This window comes from Grus americana, chromosome 4, assembly GCF_028858705.1.
Source record: "Grus americana isolate bGruAme1 chromosome 4, bGruAme1.mat, whole genome shotgun sequence".
Classification (NCBI taxonomy): Eukaryota; Metazoa; Chordata; class Aves; order Gruiformes; family Gruidae; genus Grus; species Grus americana.
This window is the reverse complement of record NC_072855.1, coordinates 47443035-47462932: the sequence shown is the minus strand read 5'-3', so window position 1 is coordinate 47462932 and position 19898 is coordinate 47443035. Positions and strand designations below refer to the sequence as shown.

Sequence of the window (19898 nt, the reverse complement as noted above, 5' to 3'; positions counted from 1 at the left end):
GGGCCCGGGCTGCGGGCACCGCGCCTGCCCGTCAACCAAGCCGCCGCCGGGCCCGGGCCGGGGGGTGCCGGGTCTGCTCGGTGCGCCCGCCGCGCTCCCAAATAAACCCCGGCCGCTCCTCGGGGCGGGCGCTCCCCGCACGCCGCTCAGCCGGTGGGCTGGCCCGGGTACCCGCCCCGCCCCGCCCGGTAGCCTAGAAAAGCGGGTCCGGGCGGCGGGGGGTGCTCGGCGGCAGCGAGGGCTTCCCCCCCCGCCGACCATGAAGAACCCGGTGCCGCAGGCGGCCTCGCTGCTGCTGGAGAAGCTGCTGCTTCTCGTCCACGTCCGGCCCCTGCCCGCGGGCTCCGGCGGGGAACCGGCGGCGGCCCCCGGCTACTACGACACCAGCTGCTTCAAGCGGGGCGACCTGCTGGAGGTGCCCCGCACCCTCTTCATCCACTTCGGCATCTACCTGGGCGAGAACCGCGTCGCCCACCTGATGCCCGACATCCTGCCCGCCATCACCGGCGACCGCCGGCAGATCCAGCAGGTGGTGACCAACAAGCGGCTCATCCTGGGCGTCATCACCAAAACGGCCAGCATCCGCGTGGACACGGTGGAGGACTTCGCCTACGGCGGCAGCATCCTGGTCAACCACATGGACCGGCTCTTCGAGGACCAGGTGCTGGGCAGCGAGGAGGCAGCCCGCCGGGCGGAGAAGCTGGTGGGAGCCACGGCCTACAGCCTGCTCTGGAACAACTGCGAGCACTTCGTCACCTACTGCCGATACGGAGCCCCGGTCAGCTTCCAGACCGACAAGGTACGGCCCGGCCGTCGGCGCTGGGGAGCCCCGCGGGGAGCCGATCCACCGGCACGGCGGGCAGCTGCCGGGAGAGGCGGCGGCCGGCGCCGGGGACGGTGCTGCCCTTCGTGGCGGCGGTGGCGGCGGCCCCGCGGGCACTCGGCTCCCCGAAACTAGGTCAGCCGCCGCCACCGGGCCCCGGGAGCTGCCGCCCGGTGCCGCCGGCCGGAGCTGACGGCCGTTCTCCCCGCAGCGGGCACTGCCGCAGGTGCGGGGCCGCCCGGAAAGGCGGGTGGCCTGGCCGCTGCGGGCTCAAGTGGCAGGAAAGCGAAGCTGAATTCGTAGGACAATTAACGTGCTCTTAAAATGCTCTGACGTTACTCGTTCCTGCCGCAGCCGCAGGCAGCGCTGGGGGTAAAGCTCGGGTCGTGAGCCAGTGCCAAACTCGCTCTTCACCCTGTCCTGTGCTCCAGAGAGCCCGCCTGAGAGCTGGGGTGGCAACCCCCGGCCTGCGTGGAGAGAGAGGGCATCTCCGGCTCTCCTCTCTAACCCTCATCTCTTCCTTTTTTTTTCTCTTTTTCTAGTTCTGTGAGACTGTGAAGATGATTATTCGGGACCAGAGGAGCGTTCTTGCTTCGGTGCTTGTGGGATTAGCATCGATAGTCTGCCTCGGTTTGGCACCCTCCACCACGCTCCCCACTATCTTTATCCCCTTCTTTCTGTGGATGGCTGGCTAACAGCCTATCGCAGGCATGCGGCCAGCATCTGTATATAGGATGTACACTACTGTATTTATGAAAGCACAGATTACTCATCGGTGTCACGTAAAGTTTCTTAACCTTGTGTGCCATTTTTAAATATAACTTTGTCTAGAACACAGTGCACAAGGCATAGCTTACTGTGTAAGCCGAATAATAGATTTTCTGAAAATCTCAGTTGGTACATTTTAACACACCTTTAAATCATGAAAAAGTAGGGTTGCGATGCAGTTCTGCTCCTTGCCTTTAGCCATAAGTGATTCTGGCAATATCCTTCATGTTACTCAATTTCGTAGCTGCATACCCAGGTGCTGTAAGTATTCAAAAAAAATAGATGATGGAGTGACACAAAGCGATTGCTATTGAGAACAAACTACTTACCTCTTCCTTTGATAGATACAGTGCATATTCAGAAGTTACTGCCTCCATCCCTAGAATACTCTTTAGTGGAGATACAAATAAGTAAACCGACTCTCTTTGATAGCCAAGAACCCAGCACCTAGGCTGGGCGCTGCAGGAGCGCATCTGGCTGGATTGGCTACATTTATTTCCCTTTTGAGAAATGTTCACAAATCTCTCATTTGCATTAATCGTGTGAACACTTGCTACAGTATTGAACAATTTTTTAATTGGGTTAGTGGTAAGGAAAGATGGCAATTCCTCAGCATTTTCCTTGCTACTGATAGTGGTTAGTATGGCTAATGTAAATGGCTACAGAGGGGCTTAAGGGATGCAGGAAGAAACTAGCTTGCTGTATGACAACTAGTGACATACAAACATCAGAAATTACCAGTGTTCAGGGCACATGGTGGGGAGGAGGAGGACAGACCCCAATTTAGTTCCTACCTTCCCTCAGCAATGGGACCTGGGTGGGTGCCGTAATGCATCAGGGATCATTGGAGCAGTTTCTGTGGTGGCTGTATTGTCGTTTTTGCCTTAAAACAAGGTGCCTCTCAGTGAAAGACAACACGTCTTTCTGCGCTCGTCCCCCGCAAATAAGTATTCACTTGCAAGCCGCAGTTGGTGCTAAAAATGTTTCCTCTTCAATGTTGAGGCCTTTCTGCTTATCAAGAATATGTAAAGTTGGATTTGAAATCAAGTTCATCTAGCCAATTGTTTGAGTGCTAAAAACCTTTGCTATTTTTTTTTTCTTAGCAATGTCTTGATGTATGCAGAGAAACTGTTCAGTTCTTGGAATGCCTTGCATGTGATACGTGAACTTACACGTTCACGCGCTATGCTTGCCTGCCTTTCTAGTCAAAGGCGACTGCGATGGTGTCTTCACGAAGGACCGAACCTCAGATTTACTTCTTTCTATGAGTGGTGTTCAGTATCCTGTCATCAGCTCTGCTACCGAAGTGGCCATTTTCCCCACTTTTAGAGAAAGTAATTTTAACTGTGCTGTAAACCCCCTCCTCCTTCCCCCGGACCTTACAGCTGCTTGAAGATTGGATTCTTGAACTATGAGTCTACTTGGCTGCTCTCTAATCATCTTTCTTCTTCTGGCTGCTCCACTATAACCGACGAAGAATGTAAAGACTGGGGTGAAATTCCAGGCTTGTAGGAAACGGCAGCGTGGCTGCTGCTGCCGCCGTCAACCGAGAGGGGATTTCGGCCCAGCTTTCAGTACACCTTCAGTCTGCAGCCCAGCTCCGAGCAGCTGGATATCGATTACTGTTGGATCCTTGTAAACAACTCTGTTCTGCTTTCAAAGATTGCAACGCTCAGTGTAACTGTTTCTGGTAAACTTTTAAATTTAAGGTGTTTTTTAATTAACATGAATTGCTTTTTCATAGTGTACGGTTTAGTAATATTTACATAAATTCCAGTGTGTTTTTTTTTTACTTGCTGTGCATAAGGTATGAACTGTAGTCATTACTGTAATTATATAAATAGAACTTACTCATTTAAAAACGTCTACCGGCCTCTTGAAATTGAGTATAATGCTATAGCATTTCTCTAACATATCCCAGTAGGGCACTGAACAGTCCATTAGCATGCAGTTACATGGTGTCTGATTACAGGTGGGCTTTTCTTTTCCCTTTATTTACTTGGGATTTATAAGAATTCCAGTAATTCTTACGATTCACTTATACAATAAACAACGGGGTCATGACCAGTAACAGAATCATAAGTGGGATTGTTGGAAGGCAGAGAAATGTTCCTGCTCCTAGCTTCACTATCAAAGGACCAATGCTCCTGCTTTGCTAATGCTGTTGAGCAAGAAGCATCGGGCTTAGACTGGGGGACTAAGCTGGGATCTTCATAGGTGTCTATGAGGGAAATGAAAGCAGTTCCTTGCAGACTTCCAGCTCCATTAGTAGAGAATTGTCCTTCAACATGTAGTCTTTTGAAGCTCATGAAATACTATGGAATGGTCTAGAATGTCTTGCTGTATGCTTTCATCAAAGACAAGTAATAATGTGGGCATAGGAACAGAAATTCAGCTGCATGTTTAGGAGTTTTTCCTACCAACTATAATTCTAGCAGAGATCTGGAAATTTTGTTCAAGTCAGGCATGAGTCAGATCAGTCGTACTCCGAGGGGAAAACCAAGACTAGCAGGCATGAATTCTCATGTTCAGCTCAGTGGGTGGTGGTTGTGCTCTGAAATATTTTGGTAAATGTCAGTGTCAACTTTTTTTTCTGTAATTACTAGAGTAAAAATAAGCACTTGCCCTAGGTGGAGCATTGCATTTCAGACTTGAGCTCAGCTGTGATGCCATTGAAATGAAGGAGCTAGTTATAATAAGAAAAACACGGAAAACTGGAGCAGTTCAGCTGTTTGGCAATGTGTACGCTTAGAAGTAAAATTGTTCATCGGTAACTGTAAGTGATGATGATGGGGAGTGTAAATCTAGAGCTGAAGCTCATTTCAGTGGTGAGGCTGTTTTGAAAAGTTGTGTGGTTAAATGAGACTATGTAATGGAGGAGTACAACCATCACCCCTGTGCCACTGGGAAAGGCAAGTAGTGAAGACATCAAGTGAAAAGGATAGATGTTGCACTTCAGGCTTTCCAAAGAAAATAAAAATAAAATGACCATTCACAAGGCTCGAAATGTTTCTACAAAACCTGTGTTTAAAAGAAAAAAAAAAAAGAAGTTGCTAAATGAAGACATTAGAACAGTGAGCTTTCTGTTTGTATTTATTTTAGCTTGGAACATAAATGATTACTCATTTTGTGGTGAACAGTCATCTGCTGCTTGATTTCACCTTTGGGTCCTCCTGTGCCGAAGGAGAATGCTACATATAAATACCATTGAGGGTTTTAATGAAAACAAAATCATAGCAATACTTGTTAAAGTCTGAGGGGGTGGGGAAGAGGGAATTAAACTTGTGTGTGACTTGACATCGTCCAGACAGGTTTTAGAAAGCAAGCTGCAGCAACAAGTAACATTAGAACTGTGATCTCTAGAAATGATACGGTGTTGTATTATTTATTGCATGTTCTCACATTAAATAAAGTGTCACACACCACTGAATGATACAGAACTGTGTTAGACAGTCATTAGTCAGCATGTCCTTTATCCACTGAAATTAAAAAAAAAAAGTGCTGAGGTGACTGTAGGAGCCATTTGCTCCTTATGCTTTGTAATAGCTTAGGACCTGACTCCTCTGAGCACTCAACTGTCATGAATGGGGTTACCGATGGGAAATGAAGATACAAAAGCTTAGTAGTTTTGAGGCTCTTTGCTGCAGTGCATTGCACTCTCCTGTAAGCCTTACAGACATCTTTCAGAACGCTGCTGGTAAAATAAACAATATCTCCTCTGCGGTAGGAATAGATCACTAGAAGTATTTGAGGGCTATTTTGGGCATAATTTCTTAAAAATGTATTCTGTGCTGTATTTTGTATCTTAGCTTTGCTTCTTAAGTCAAGAGAACATTTAAGATATGGTCCCGAGTGCTCGGAGATTGTGGGAGAAGGGGCAGAAGTGGAGTGATCTTTAGGAGACTTAAATCAGAATTACATTGATTGCATTACTGCACTTCCACCTGTGACAAAACCGGTGATTTATGTTTACTGTTTCTGTGTCTCACAGGGTAGAAAACTTCCTGTAACATGTTCTGTAGCTTTTTAATCTTTTCCCTGTTTATTAGGGAATTTTATGTAGCCCTGTGACCTTGTTTTAGTAGTTGCCTCTTCTCTATAGCGTATCTGTGAATTGGAAAACAGTTGGTGGCTGCTCTGTGATAGAGTGATTCGGAGCAAGTCAGCTGCATAATCCCCTACAACTACATCACGACACCTACAACTAGGTGCTTGGTCTGAACGAGGTGGTGAAAGTGCAGGAGGCAGATAACGTAGGTTTATTTTACTTGCAAGGGCAGGGCATGTTCAGTGTGCTGGAGGACCAGCCAGTGAACGCAGAGGTGCGTGCCTGTGAAAACTTGGATGCTGCTCAGTTGGGCACGCTGGGCACAGGGATGTGTCTGCTCTCCTGTCCCCAGATGGAGTTTAAGGTGAGACAGGGTTGCATGTTAGGGCTAAGATTAAATGGATTAACTTGCCTTCCCTTAAATCGAGAGGTATGCCATTAATGCCACAGGCTGTAATCTAACCTAGTAAATAAAATGGGCTGGGGTCCATCATCTGGCTATGTGGTGGCACACTGCGGCTCGTGTCCCCGCAGCTAAACCCCCTCAGGGCTACAGCACAGCTTCACCTCCAGTGGCTGTGGGCAGAGAGCGCCAGTTACCCCAGCGCTGCAAGTGGCACCATGCAAATGTGCAAACCTGTCACCTTGTTTAGCTGATTAACCCGGCCAGAATTTTAAGGTAGACATCCCCCCATTAGTTACCCAAAATCTTGAGTCCCAACCTGATTGAGCAGCACTTCGAATTTATAAAGAGTGCAGAAATGCATTTCTGGGGATTTGGGAGACCTTCCTCCTGGGAGCTGCCCAGTCCATCCTGCAGGAGACTCACCAGACTGTGGATAAGGCTATGAGGTGGCTACCCTTCACCTTTTCTAACTGTATCTCATGGCTAGGACAGTCATTATTGATTTTTTTTTTTTTAATCAAGTTGGGCAACACCTGTGGCTTTGAGTTAGAAGGGGAAAATGGCTCTCTGGCCACTCTGTGTTGGAACAGGCTCTGTTTGGGCTCCGTGTATGTGCCCCCTCCAAGAGGGGTGTCGCTTCTCACGGTCTGTGGGCCCCAGTGAGGTTCCGAGTGGGAACCAGACCCCTAGATGCAGCCAGGAACTGGAAATGCTAAGATTGGGACATTTCTGACTTTGACACAACACACACTGCAGCCATTCCAAAAACTTTCAGGTAAAAACAAGGGAGAGACTATCAGGTTAGATCAAAGCTTTGCTGCTTCACTGCAGCGTTGCTTTAGTTAAAGCAAACGCTTTCAGTTAAAGCAGAAACCTGCTGTACCTCTCTAACTATTGGCTACAGTTTCTCTCTCTTAATTCTTTCCCATTTCTATAACTGGGAAAATAATAATCCCTCTGTTTTCTGGCCAGCTGCAAGACTTGGTTAATATTTGCATAAGGTTGTGGGTTCCCTGCATTGGACATAATAAATAAAGTGTATGGTTCCTCACCAGAAGGCAGCTTCCCTGCCTGTGAAACCAGAGTTTTCTGTGATGCTAAGGAGGTATGCTATTTTATGTAATTAAGAATACAGGCAAATGAAGGGTTATGCTCTGCTAAACTTGCCCAGCCACCTTATCGTCTCCTTCTGCATAGTCTTAGACCTGACTCAGATTTGCACCTGTGTTCCTTGCAATTTTGCAGAAAGTACCTGCACATTTCCATTTAGAACTGCACGGAAACATGGGGAGGGGTGGGTCCACTACTGCCACACAGTAGGTAAAAGGTTAGTAATTAATTCTAATCAAAAGTGAAGAAATGTGGGTGTGAAGATAATAAGAGGTCTCCTGCACCCCAGGTTGAAAGATCAGACTTAGATATTAAAGAGAGTAATTTTTGCTATTTCTGTTTGCAGATAAGATTGTACATAGCTCCAAGTGAATGCTCAGGAGGAGGGAGGCACCTGGTTTCAACCACATCCATTTAGGGTCTGTCTACACGACACGGTAGTGCACCGTAAGTAGCCTGGAGCCAACGATGACTTGGTTGCCTCCAGAACCAGCAACAGCACGGCCGTGAAAAATGTAGCACTGCGTTTAGCCCTAGGGGAAGGCGGCTGTTTGGTTCAGCATCATGCTATCACAGCTCTGTCGCTGCTGGAGCCTGAACGCATAGCACCCCATGATCCCGTCCTGCTCTGCAGTCACACCAACTCACCTGAAGCAAGAGCTTTGAATCATGCAGATATGCCCCAGACCGTTTAAATTCCATCCCAAGCCTCGTTTTATTCGTGGGTTACTTTACACGGGTTCCAGCTCTGCCAGTTCCTGAGGAGTCCTTCCCTAAGTGTCTAACTCTTCCCAAGCTCTGGAAGAGGAGCCCGAAGGCCTCACTCAGGGCTGGGAACCACCTCAGACTGGCAAGCGTGCAAGGCTGCAATGCCTCAAGTTATACGTGAAGCTGTCGCCTGTGACATCCACAGTCATGTTGTCTCAGTCTTTCATCAGGAAAGATGGTCAGGACGCGTACAAAACTCAGCTCCTCTGGAAATCCAAATCTGTAATGAACTAGGACACGGCCTTGACGAGCAGAGGCAAAAGTCACATCTCTTCATCCAGCACATCAGCCACTTAGCACTGACAATCGCAGAGTAAGGACAGCTTTTTATTTTCCTTCAGTTATTACTCCCAATTTCTGACAGCAAGTAGGTTTGGTCACACTGCACGTAAGAAAGAACTACTCCGTTGTACAAGTTAACTGTTTTAGAATGACAATTTGATCACGTATTCACAGAGAGGGTGTAGACTGGGAATGATGTCTTTTCAAAAACTTGCCTGCAGAAAGCAGTAATTCTGCTTGGCCAATGAACTGTAATTCCAGGGAGGAATGGAGAGGTTCTGTTTCTGATGTCTTTGAGCGATTCCAGCAACTCTAATCAGTTAAAGCACTGAGAATTGCACAGGCAGTAGACCTGATGCATAGTCATGAAATGTGTTTCAAAATTATAATGAGGTTTTTATGACTTGCAAAGAGGTTTTTTTACAAGCAGACTGAAAATATCCACCCAAACCAGTTAGAGAAATTACTTTCCCTCAATAACTTTCTAGTTTGCATTTTTCAGTTTGGGGAATGTTTGTGTTAAAAGCTCTCTTACAGACAGTACTCAGAGCTGCAATTAAACTCCAATTTGTGCTTGCAACAACAGTCTGTTCTTATGGGAAAGACACTGGATTTGTGACATAAATTGTGAGCTCACTGTATAATTGAGCAGGAAGGGAACATGGGATGTGAGCAAGACATCTGTTTATACAAAACCCATTTGATCCTAATTAAAAAAATAGTAAGATAGGTTACTAAAAAAAAAAAATTACTACCACTGCATACTTAAAAATAACCACATTAGGACATGTTCTCAGTAATTCACCAGATTTACCATCGAGTACGTAGTACTCCAGGCTTCTTTATTACAGGAGCATCATTGGGTTATGTTTCTTCCAGCTAACATCAACAGCAGCTTTGTCACTGTCTTCATAGAGAGCAGGATGAAGTACTCCCACCCACTCGCTGACCTCCCCAAAATCTTGTACCTGTGGAAATGTAATAATGACGGTCAGAAATGAATCCCTGATGACTACGAACTTTACACTGAATTACGATTTGAAGAATCTTACAGGTCACAAACTGTGCAGTGCTTTTTTTTTTTTTTTTTTTTGTGGTGTAGTTTTTCAACTCTGTTCAGACAGCTGCCTACAGACGGTTGCTTTTGGGCTGCCACCAGTGTTTTTACCTATTTTTTTTGCTGGTCTAGGCATTGCATTCTTCAGCTGGCTTCTGAGATCTTTTTCTGTGAACACAACTACTGCCATTAATCTTTAGAAAAACTGGACTCTCAATCCAGAGCTGCAGCAAGACAACCAGACACTGTTAACAACTTAACCACCTTTGAGAGCCTTGAGCTGGTAGACGAGGGCCAAATTTTTCAGCATCACGGGAACACAGGAATGAACCTGGCAATCTCTGAAGGTCAGTTTAGCCCTGTGTCGTTGTGGTAGGTTGACCCTGGCTGGAGGCCAGGAGCCCACCAGAGCCGCTCTCTCACTCCCCTCATTCACTAAACAGGGGAGAAAAGGCATAACGAAATGCTTACAGGTCGAGATAAGGACAGGGAGAGATCACTCACTAATCATCGTCACGAGCAAAACAGACCAAACTTAGAGAGGGAATTCATCTAATTTATTACTAAGCAAAACAGAGTAGAGGAATGAGAAAATAAAATCAACTCTTAAAACACCTCCCCCCACCCCTCCCATCTTCCCGGGCTCGACTTCACTCCTGGCTTCAACCTTCCCCCCGTCAGCGGCACAGGGGGACGGGGAATGGGGGTTACGGTCAGTTCATCACATGTTGTTTCTGCCGCTTCTTCATCCTCAGGGGGAGGACTCCTCTCATCGTTCCCCTGCTCCAGCATGGAGTCCCTCTCACGGGGTGCAGACCTTCAGGAGCAAACTGCTCCAGCGTGGGTCCCCCACGGGGCCACAAGTCCTGCCAGCAAACCTGCCCTGGCGTGGGCTCCCCTCTTCACGGGTCCACCGGTCTGGCCAGGAACTTGCTCCAGCGTGGGCTTCCCACGGGCCACAGCCTCCTTCAGGTGCCTCCACCTGCTCCGGCGTGGGGTCCTCCACGGGCTGCAGGTGGAATCTCTACACCCCCTCATCCTTCCTCCATGGGCTGCAGGGGGACAGCCTGCTTCACCATGGCCTTCTCCAGGGGCTGCAGGGGGATCTCTGCTCCGGCGCCTGGAGCACCTCCTGCCCCTCCATCTGCACTGACCTTGGTGTCTGCAGAGTTTCTTACATCTTCTCACTCCTCTCTCCGGCTGCAAAAGCTCCCTCTCTCTAAGTGTTTTTCTTCTTCTTAAATATGTTATCACAGAGGCGCTGATGGGCTTGGCCTTGGCCAGCGGCGGGTCCGTCTTAGAGCTGGCTGGCATTGTCTCTGTCAGACACGGGGAGCTTCTAGCAGCTTCTCACAGAAGCCACCCCTGTAGCCCCCCCGCTACCAAAACCTTGCCACGCAAACCCAACACAGTCATTCTTCACCAATGAGCAACAGTGAGCACTTAGGGACAGGGTATGGGTACAGACAAAGTCTTGATATCTTCTCAAAAATTTCTGTAAGCAACAATTCACAACTTCCAGCTTTAAAGCTTGCCTTCATTTTGTCATGTTTAATACTCTTACTCTACGTGAACTTGTCTTACTCCTTTTTTAGCTTATCTGTCTGGCCTCCGACAGGTTCTATGCAAGATTGATTATGACATATGAAAAAGCACTTTATTTTAAATTGGCTGCCTGATGATTATATTAGCTGTCCCTCCCCTTCTTGTACTACAGGGAACAATGAATAATCATTTTGTGTCCTTTTTTTCCACTTACAGTCTTACAACTCTCAGACATTCCTGGTGTGGACGTCAGATTTTTTGCAGTTTCCATAAATTTCTGCTGAAATACTTCTGAAAGCAGCTCATTTGGCACCATCCTTCTAGTACCATGGCTGCCCTCAGAAATTTATTACACGTTACACTTCTCAGTCCAACAATATCATCCTGGACTTGCTTTAGACTTGACTACACCCAGCCTTGTCAGTTTGTTACTTTGAGTCATTTCTAAAACACCTTTTATTGACCCCTCAATTTAGGACTAATATGAGGATGTATTTCCTGTAGAAAAGAATGGGCTTACTTTCAAAACTTCTCTATCACTTTTGTATTGAATATTGTTGCAGAAAGAAGAAGGAAAGAAAAATAAAAGAATTATTTTTGGTTTTGCTATGGTCTAGTCTTCCTCAAAAGGCCCTTTCTATATCATCTGTCAGTTCTCTCCCTGGAAAATGCTTGGCTTTCGATATATTTTCACAAGTTCTTTTTTTTTTTAATTATTAGCTTGTATGTTAGTAAGGTGATCCTCTGAATCTTTCTTAGCCTGGGTGCTTCGGGCTTTCTACATAACTAGCCTGTGCAGAGTGCTTGTGGTCCTTGTTTGGATAGGAGATCAGCTTTTTGGATGGTGGAACTTCTAGTCAGCCTTTGCTCGAGTCCTCCTGGGCTGAAGGAGCAGCAAGGCAGGCAGCATCTCCCCAGCACCCAGTGAGGACGCGAACATCGAAAAATCCCAAATCGATCACCAACTTGACATGGCGCGGATGGTTTTGCAGCATCTCCTGGATGCTGGGAAAAGGGAGGTGCAGAGCTCCTTCAGAATAAAAATAGCCGGGGTGCACAAACCTTCTTTTAAGATAACATACTCCCACCTAGTGGTTCTCTTACCTTCAGGAAAATGCACTGTCTCCAACAAATTGGGAAGTTAACTATGAAACTCGCATTTAAAGAATCGCTAAAGCAGATACTAAGTCGATGTAACTGCTCAGTAGGTTTAGAAATGTTGATTTTGAATTTTTCTTTCACTATTGTAACTTCTAACCAGGAATCGGGAAGGAACAGTTAAACTGCGTAACACTGATTTTGCTTATAGATGCCCACAATGGTTCTTGGTTTAATTTTTCATTGCAATTTTGGTTGTGTCACTAGGCTTGGTAGGAAAGACAATAGCTAGACACAGAAAAGCATTTAAAATCATTCTGTTAGGTGTACTTAATGAATACTATAAAAATGCCCAAATATAAGTCATGCGATTCTATGTGTGTATAATATACAAATGTGTATCTATAAATGAAAGAAACATGCAAAATCACAGGCTACATTGCTTCAGACTCTCTTAGTTGTGTCTCCAAGCACGGCACTATACCCTTAAAGCCTCAGGAAAAATATAAAGAAAATTACACAGAAGCATCATAAGTTATTTAACTATAATTGGCATTGACAGTCCAGAGTTTCCTGACTTAAAAGCTAGTTAGCAGCTCACAGCAGCTGGATTATAAATTATAAATTATAAATATAAATCAATGCCTTTTAGGATTCTCAAAATAAACTGGAATTCAAAGCCAAGTATGAACAGCCTAAAGAAAGAGTGAACTCTTTCCACTTTTCAAACTACAATTAAGGTATTTTAAGTATTTAAATCTAGGAAAAGTAAAAATTAAATCTTGTTCTCCACTGTTGCTCTCAATCTAATTTATTTCCAGAATTATTACATATTCAAAAGGTAATGTGATATAAAAATCTTCAGCCTCCCTGGTAAATTTCCAGGTACTGTCTGGGTCAGATCAGGTACAACCAGAGACTTTACAGTTTGATGCCTGATGCCTGTTTCATTCCAATGCTGAAACATGTTCTAAGACTGAACATGTTCAAGTATTTTCTGACAGTATTTGCAGAGAAATAAAAAACTGAGCAGTGACTGAGAGGGGACTGTTTCCCATCTTTCTGAGCCCCCCGGTGAGGACTGAGACACCAGCGGCATGATGAAGGGAAGCCCGCTCCGTAGATCTTTGTGCTTCACATCCTTGTGGAAAGAAAACTGTTTTCAAGGTTGTTGGGGCAGTAGCCGCTTTCAGAAGCACTAAACCCACCAAACCTCTGTAATTGCTCCTGTACAGACGTGCAGAGGATATACTGCCATTTCAGCACTCATTTAAAACACCTGCCCTAAAAAACAGTCAGGAAAACGGTGGGGCATCAAAAGACCGCAGTACTGCAGGACAGGATTCTCCACCTCCCTTGGCCCTTCCCTCCTTCCCATCCTTTTTTTCCCTTCTATTCCCTGGCATTCACCTCTTCTTCCACCAAACCTTCTGTAGCGTTACTTTTTCCAGCAATTCCCATCTGCTCCCTCCCTCTGGAGGTCAGTTGTATTGCCAGAAAATAGTCGTTTTGCTTTGTGATTAAAGGTACAGCTTTGTCGCACAGGGTCCAAGTTTTTAGAGTGAGATACAGAAGGAGCAGAGAACAATAACTGTAGGGGTAATAAGGGAAAAAACAAGCAGAGAGATTTTAGACACTTTGTTATGCACATTTTACATCACTCTGCACTCAGCAATATTGGCTTAAAGTTGATTTAATTCAACTTACATCAGTGGAATTGTTGATATTCATAGTAATCTAAGTGAAGACAGAACATGCTTCAGGATCCATTTTTTCATATTCATTGCATATCTGCATGTTAAAATCATGTGGCATGTGTGTCTCAAAGTGGTGTACAAAAAAAAGCAAACAATTCTGTATGATGCTTTCTCTACATTTAATATTCTGTTCCCCCAAATGCTTATTCCAGCAATATCAGATTTTGTAATTTTAGAATTAAAAGAGATTCCAACGCTTTTAAGGCAGAAAGCTGAACGACAGAAAACAGCACCTCTCAAGAAAAAAAGACCCTTCAGGCGCTAGCATGCCTCGTTAGGAAGATCCTACTAAACAGGCATTGCAGCTACTTGATAAACTGAAACCCAAAATGAAATGGACTGATTCACTGAAATGAAGTCTTTCTAGACAGCTTACTATAATTAGATTTACAATCATATTATGTCTAGATTTTCTACAGAGACCTTTGTCTAAACTTCAAAGGATGTCTGCTTCCTTTTAAAGTATTTCCACTACCTACATATCAAACCTGTCAGAGTGCAGAAATACTACATACCCTCTTTTCCTGCTCCAGGCCATAGTAAAATTTACACTGACAAAAAAAAGCTTATGCTTCTATTAAAGCATATTACAACTGCGGTAATAGCCCACTCCAGGAATATATTTGCTGGGGCTTGCTAGCATTCCAAAGTTAAAAAACATCAAGGGCTTCTGTGTTACAGCTACCCAAAATAACACAAGGAAAAGAAAAGCAACTGTCTGCTGCAGTGCTATAAAATAGAACGTGTAAAAAGACGACCTCTTTCACGTTTTCAAATTCAGCCAAAGGAATAAATGTCATAATCTTGGCAGGACTCTGCTCTCATTCCTCATCCATCAGATTTGTGACAGTTTCAAGAAGACGTTCGTGAGGAAATTAACTCTGCGTTAACAGGAGCTGTATAAAGCTTTAGGGCAAATAGCACATTATTTGCAATTCAAAGTAATTTTCAAACCAGAATTTTTGCCAAATGTTTCTTTCAAATTATACTGTAAATCTTGTAAAATAATTGTAAAATAAGTTTCTATTTATCAGGTTTAAAAGTTAAACAGTTATGTACTAAGGTACTGATTCAATAAAGCAGTAAAAACCTAAATACTCTGATAAATAACAAACATTGTTCTGGGCCTGGTCTTCTTTCCCATCCTTTAGTAAATCCGCATTAAAAAGAAATGAATTAAAATACAGCAGTGATTTGGATGAGTGGTATTTATGTATGTATGGCGAGAGAGAAATTACAACTGTGAGAAACTGTCCCCTTGCTGTGAACAGTTGTCACTCCTAGAAATGGGAATTAAAATGTTAATTGCCCTTCCCCTTCTACCACACTTATCCAAACGATGGCTACTGATAAATGAGTGAGATATGTCTTCTGAAAGCAGAATACAATCAAGTACTATGGGAGAGAAAGGGGAAGAAATTAAAACATGGTGGAATTCACTGGGGGCAGTGCCTACCTGGAGGAGGAGAGAGGTGGCTTATCCCCTACAACTGTTCCAATGTGATAGAATTACATGTAGTGTTAAAGTTTAAAAGTAACTAAACCTGACTTTTTAAAATGGGAGATTGACTGAAGGGCTTGCTTGGTGAGGATTCTGCTTGTTGTAATACAAGAAAAGCAGTATTTCAGAGAGTGCCGAGGTCAATAGTTTTGATTTAGCCATTAAAAGCTTTCAGGTGTGCAAATTCTTTTTTGAAGACCTGAAGTTATCAGATATACTGCCTGATTTAATAAAACTATTGCATTCTCCTGTAAATCTTGTCTTATTAGAAAAGAAATAAAAACATTAAGCTCAGACTTTATCATGAGTCACAGCAAAATCCAAGACAAATACAGGTTAGAAAGAGTTGTTCTCTGTAAAACCTCATTATACTGAACAATTAGACTGTCAGAGAGAAAAAAAGCAGCTAGCACCTGTGGGCAAGGGGGTAGTGAGAACTGTGATACCCAATTAGCACGTGGGAAACAACGGAAGAAAAGGATCATTAATTTCTTTTAGAGAGGCAGGGGTCAGCGAGAAAATCAATTGAGTCTTTAGTTCCTATGTCTGACTTTGATGTTTAATAAGAGATAATAACGTAGGCATTGAATACTTTTTTGGTTATTTTGATGTTCGCTTTTACTCATGTCATGAAGTGAAAAAGCTGACGGCAAATTTGTATGCTTTCCTCGGGACCTTCTGCTGTGAAGTGCTGGAACGGGTTAATGTTCTCTATCCTGGAGCAGCAAACAGTCATTTGTACTCCAGAAATGGCGTAATGCACATGGTAACCCATCCGGTAAGATGTCACTTACGTGAAATACAAAGAAAATGCTAAGGAGTTGTGGTTGTTTGGTTTTTTTCTTCTCTATTTTCTTTTCACTTAGAGGAGGCTGTCCGCATTCTTTCAGTACTTCTCACCAGCAATAACAACTGAGACACATGGAGTTTTCTGCCAGGGAGAGAGCAGTCTCCAAGGTAACAGGGACACGGTGATGCAGTCAGAATACCCCAAACTTTATTTAACTTAATATACCCCAAGTTCATTCCTATTAGAGGCTTGGTGACTGATTTAGATGTGGTCAAAAAACAAGCGGACACCTGAAATGAGACGGTGGTGAGATTTAATCTTCACCATTTGGAACTTTTAAATGGAAACATATTTGTAAAATACATGGTTAGTGTATCATGAGATCATTAATAAAAGGATAGTAAGCTTTCTCTTTGAAAAATAAGCAAACTTGAGTAAGTGATGTGGTGACAATTTTATGGCGGTACATATTTTAAACTGGATTGCTAAAAGCTCTGGAACATATTCGTAGTAAAGATGAATTTGCAAGCCCCAAGTTAAAATTTCTGTGATTCTCTGCCTTATTAATAGGTACAGTTAAGTATTTAAATCTTAGGAAAAGGGAGGGGAAGAAGTCTTTGGTGAAAGTATTTTTGCTTTGGGAGACTTTCATTTCCTAGATGAGGAAAAAGGGCCACATTTTGGTAACAACAAATGGAGAAACTGGCAAACTAATCCCACGCTCTTTATTGACCCCAGTGCATTTGATGCGTGCCCACCAAGGCAGCGCACCACAGCTGCGCATGCAGCTGTGACCCCTCACGAGTTTTGCGAGGAGTCCAGGAGCAGCGCCGAAACTGCGAGGCCTCCAGCCCAACCGGCTGGAGAAGCGCCCGTAGCTGTTGTGAAGCTAACACGGTTCATTTCCAAGAGACTGAAATACTAACTTAATCACCAGGGATTGAAGTCGGGCCTGTTTCATCACTCAGGCATTACTGGTCAACACGGTCCTGCGTGAGCATAAGCACTCCCCGAAGCACAAGCGCACACTGAACGCATCCTAAAGGCCCAAACGTGCCTCTGAAAGCGGCTACAAGCCCGCAGACCCCGAAACGCACCAGCCTTAGAAGCGCTAAGGGGGAGCCCACCACCAGGCCCTCCTTTCGGGGCGGGGACGGGCTCTGAGGCGGCGGCGCCGCGTGACCACCCTGAGGGCGGTGGCAGCGCCGCCGCCAGCACGCAATGTTCCAACGGCTTTTACAGTCACCGTCGCCCCCAGCACCTGCGCCACGCGCATCAGCAGCCTGCCTTCGTCCAACGGTCGCCTGTTTTAAAAGAGTTCGCGTGGTGGGCACCGCCCTTTTCCTTTCTATGATTGGCTGGTGTGGCCTGTCAGTTATGCCCGTGCCCACCCTGGCTGCCTGGTGATTGGCTAGGCGGGGGCAGAGCGAGGGAAAGCTGTGGCGGCGGGGTCAGGCGAGTGAGGTGGTAGGTGGGGGTGTCGGGTGGGCTTGTTGCCTCCGGACCGGTCTCCCAGTGTGGCGCAGGGCTCCTACGGGAGAGCGGGAGGTCGTGCCGCGGCCTTGCCTCGCCTCCCTGGGGGTAGCGGCAGGTTTGGGCCTTTGCTGTGCTGTGGGGAAAGGCGGAGGCGACGTGAGGGACGAAGGCGTGAGGAGAAGGAGCCGCGAGGAGAAAGGACCACGCGGCGGCCCTCAACGTGCAAGTCGGCGAGAGTAGCGCAGGGTATTGCCGGGGCTGCTTTTTTCTCTCTTTTTCTCTCGCTGTCCCGTATACCCGTCTTGCCTCCTCAGGTGGTGGTTTTGCCCTGGGACCCATCCCTCCTCCCTTGGCTTCCTCCGCTGGTCTCTTGTCCTAACTCCTTTGTGACTTTTCACATCTTTGGGAGCACTGTAGGCACCCTCATCAACTCCCACGACTTTAATTTGGTGTCCCCTTGCTGCTGTTAACAGATAACGTTCTTCTTGGCTGGATGTTTGAACTCACTGAGACAAAGGGAAAATTAATTTACCTCTCCCTTGCCCAACTTTGTTGTTGTCTATTTCCAGAACCTTGTTAGGCCTGAAACTGCTGAGACAGTTCCTGATTAAGGAATCTTTATGCGGCTTGTAGGCTGTGAAACACAGTAAATGTAATTCACTTGTTGAAAGGAGATGGGACACAGTTAGTAGCGGATAAGAGTTGTCCTGTAACTGCTGTCGTTTGTTGGGGATTTTTTGTGCTCTACCCTGCTTCCTTTGTAGAATCTCATTTTGATGAAGCCAGGAGTTGCTTGAGGATTGGCTTTTTTAATGACTAGTGATGGGTGTCATAAACGTCTCCAGAGTGGTTGGTTGCATGTATTCCTGCCCCCAAATGAATACCAGTTTGATAGAAAAGACAAAATATATCTCCACCAAAAGCCTTTTTCTAGGATGGAAGAACTGGCAGTTGTGTTTATTCTGTCACTGTTCTAATTAAGGGATGTGTAGAGTCTATTATAATGTCATATGAAGGCTGTTGTGAAAAGAATGCATTGAAGAATAGTTTCATTATTGCTTTGATTTGAAGTACATTTGACATGACTAAGTTGTTGTTGGGGGGAAAAGTCCACCTCTGGACAGTAATATTGCATAACATGCATACATATGGCAGTGGAAGGGGCTTAATCACTCCATAAATAGAATCTTTTGAAAAGCTTCAATTTATGCAAAATAGTTTTAACTTGAGAATACTGGGTTAGTTTCAGTGAAATGTGTAAGTGAAGAATAAAAGGACTAGCAACCATGGGGATGGTTAATGTTTTGTGTATGGAGGCAAAAGCTTGCTTAGTGTGACCAGCAATCATCTGGAAACCTTTATATCTAAAGATAGCTGGGATAACATTTGCTGCTATATATGGCTTTATTTTTACTAATTCTCGTTTCTGCAGGTAAAATAAATAATCTGTGTAGATAATGGTGCTCATTTGGATAATAAGTTAAAAGTAATAGTTTAGTTTGTACAAAAGCACTAAAAGTGACAAGCTGAAGATGAGAAAGTGGCTTCAGACTGTAGAAAAAGGATGCAATTGTAACTGGTTTTGAACTCTTCTTCTCCCCTCCCTTTCAGCAGTGTTCAGTTCATTGCAACAAGTTTGAGTTTACTGCATTGCTTGAGATACTGGTTTCCTGGGATCTTGAATAGTGGAAGTCTGATAAAGAGACAGACATGTGAATGCTTATGCACTCTTCACTGTCCTTGATTTAGTTTCCTTTATTCTCTGCCTCCCAGATACTTTATTAATTGAGGCCTTACCTAGGAAGCTTCATTATCTGGTAAATAATAGTGAGTTGACAAGAGACATTTGTGTGAAAATTAAGCTGGTTTTAACTGATTTCTTGGAAAAATTCAACTGCTGAGGTCTCAGGACATTATTTATTGGAGCCTGATCCCGAAGACAAAGCAAGCTGAAAATATAAGGGGCACTACAGAACAAACAGGAGTTGTAGCTTCTTTGTCTGGTGGTGATTTTCTGGGCAGCATTTCTTTTGGAGAATGACTGGCATGGCACTTGGATATACCTTTTGGGCAAAGGATTGAAGTGTTGAAGAAAATTGCTTGTCTAAGTATTGCAGACCTTAAGGCAGGAGGTCTTGGGAAAAGAAGATACAAATTGGAGAAGGAAAAAGTGTCGGTGAAAAAAAAAAAAATCCGACTTGAAAGTTAAATTTTTTTAGGGGCTTGACTAGTAAAGTTGGTACTTATCAAATGGGTTCTTTGGTATGATTGTTTCTGTCATCTAGGTGATGGGAAACCTAAAGCTGTTGTACATGGCATGCCAAGTAAATAGTAGATAGAGAAGCAACAACTGTATTGATAAACTTTTTTTAGTTTTGGAAATTACGGAAATGGATAAAGGCATGAAAATAAGGACCCCAGAGGTGGGATTATTTCAAAGCCTCGCTTTTGCCAGACAGTTCTGCCTAG

The 19898-nt window shown here is 44.7% G+C and overlaps 1 protein-coding gene across 1 annotated transcript; it reads left to right on the top strand.

Moving 5' to 3' along the window:
• Window positions 1-128: 128 nt before the first annotated feature.
• Window positions 129-4576, top strand: LRAT (lecithin retinol acyltransferase). Its single transcript, XM_054824271.1, has 2 exons — window positions 129-799; window positions 1366-4576. Exons 1-2 carry the CDS (start codon window positions 260-262, stop codon window positions 1516-1518), a joined length of 693 nt encoding a protein of 230 aa, XP_054680246.1. The 5' UTR covers window positions 129-259; the 3' UTR covers window positions 1519-4576.
• The last annotated feature ends 15322 nt before the right edge of the window (window positions 4577-19898 follow it).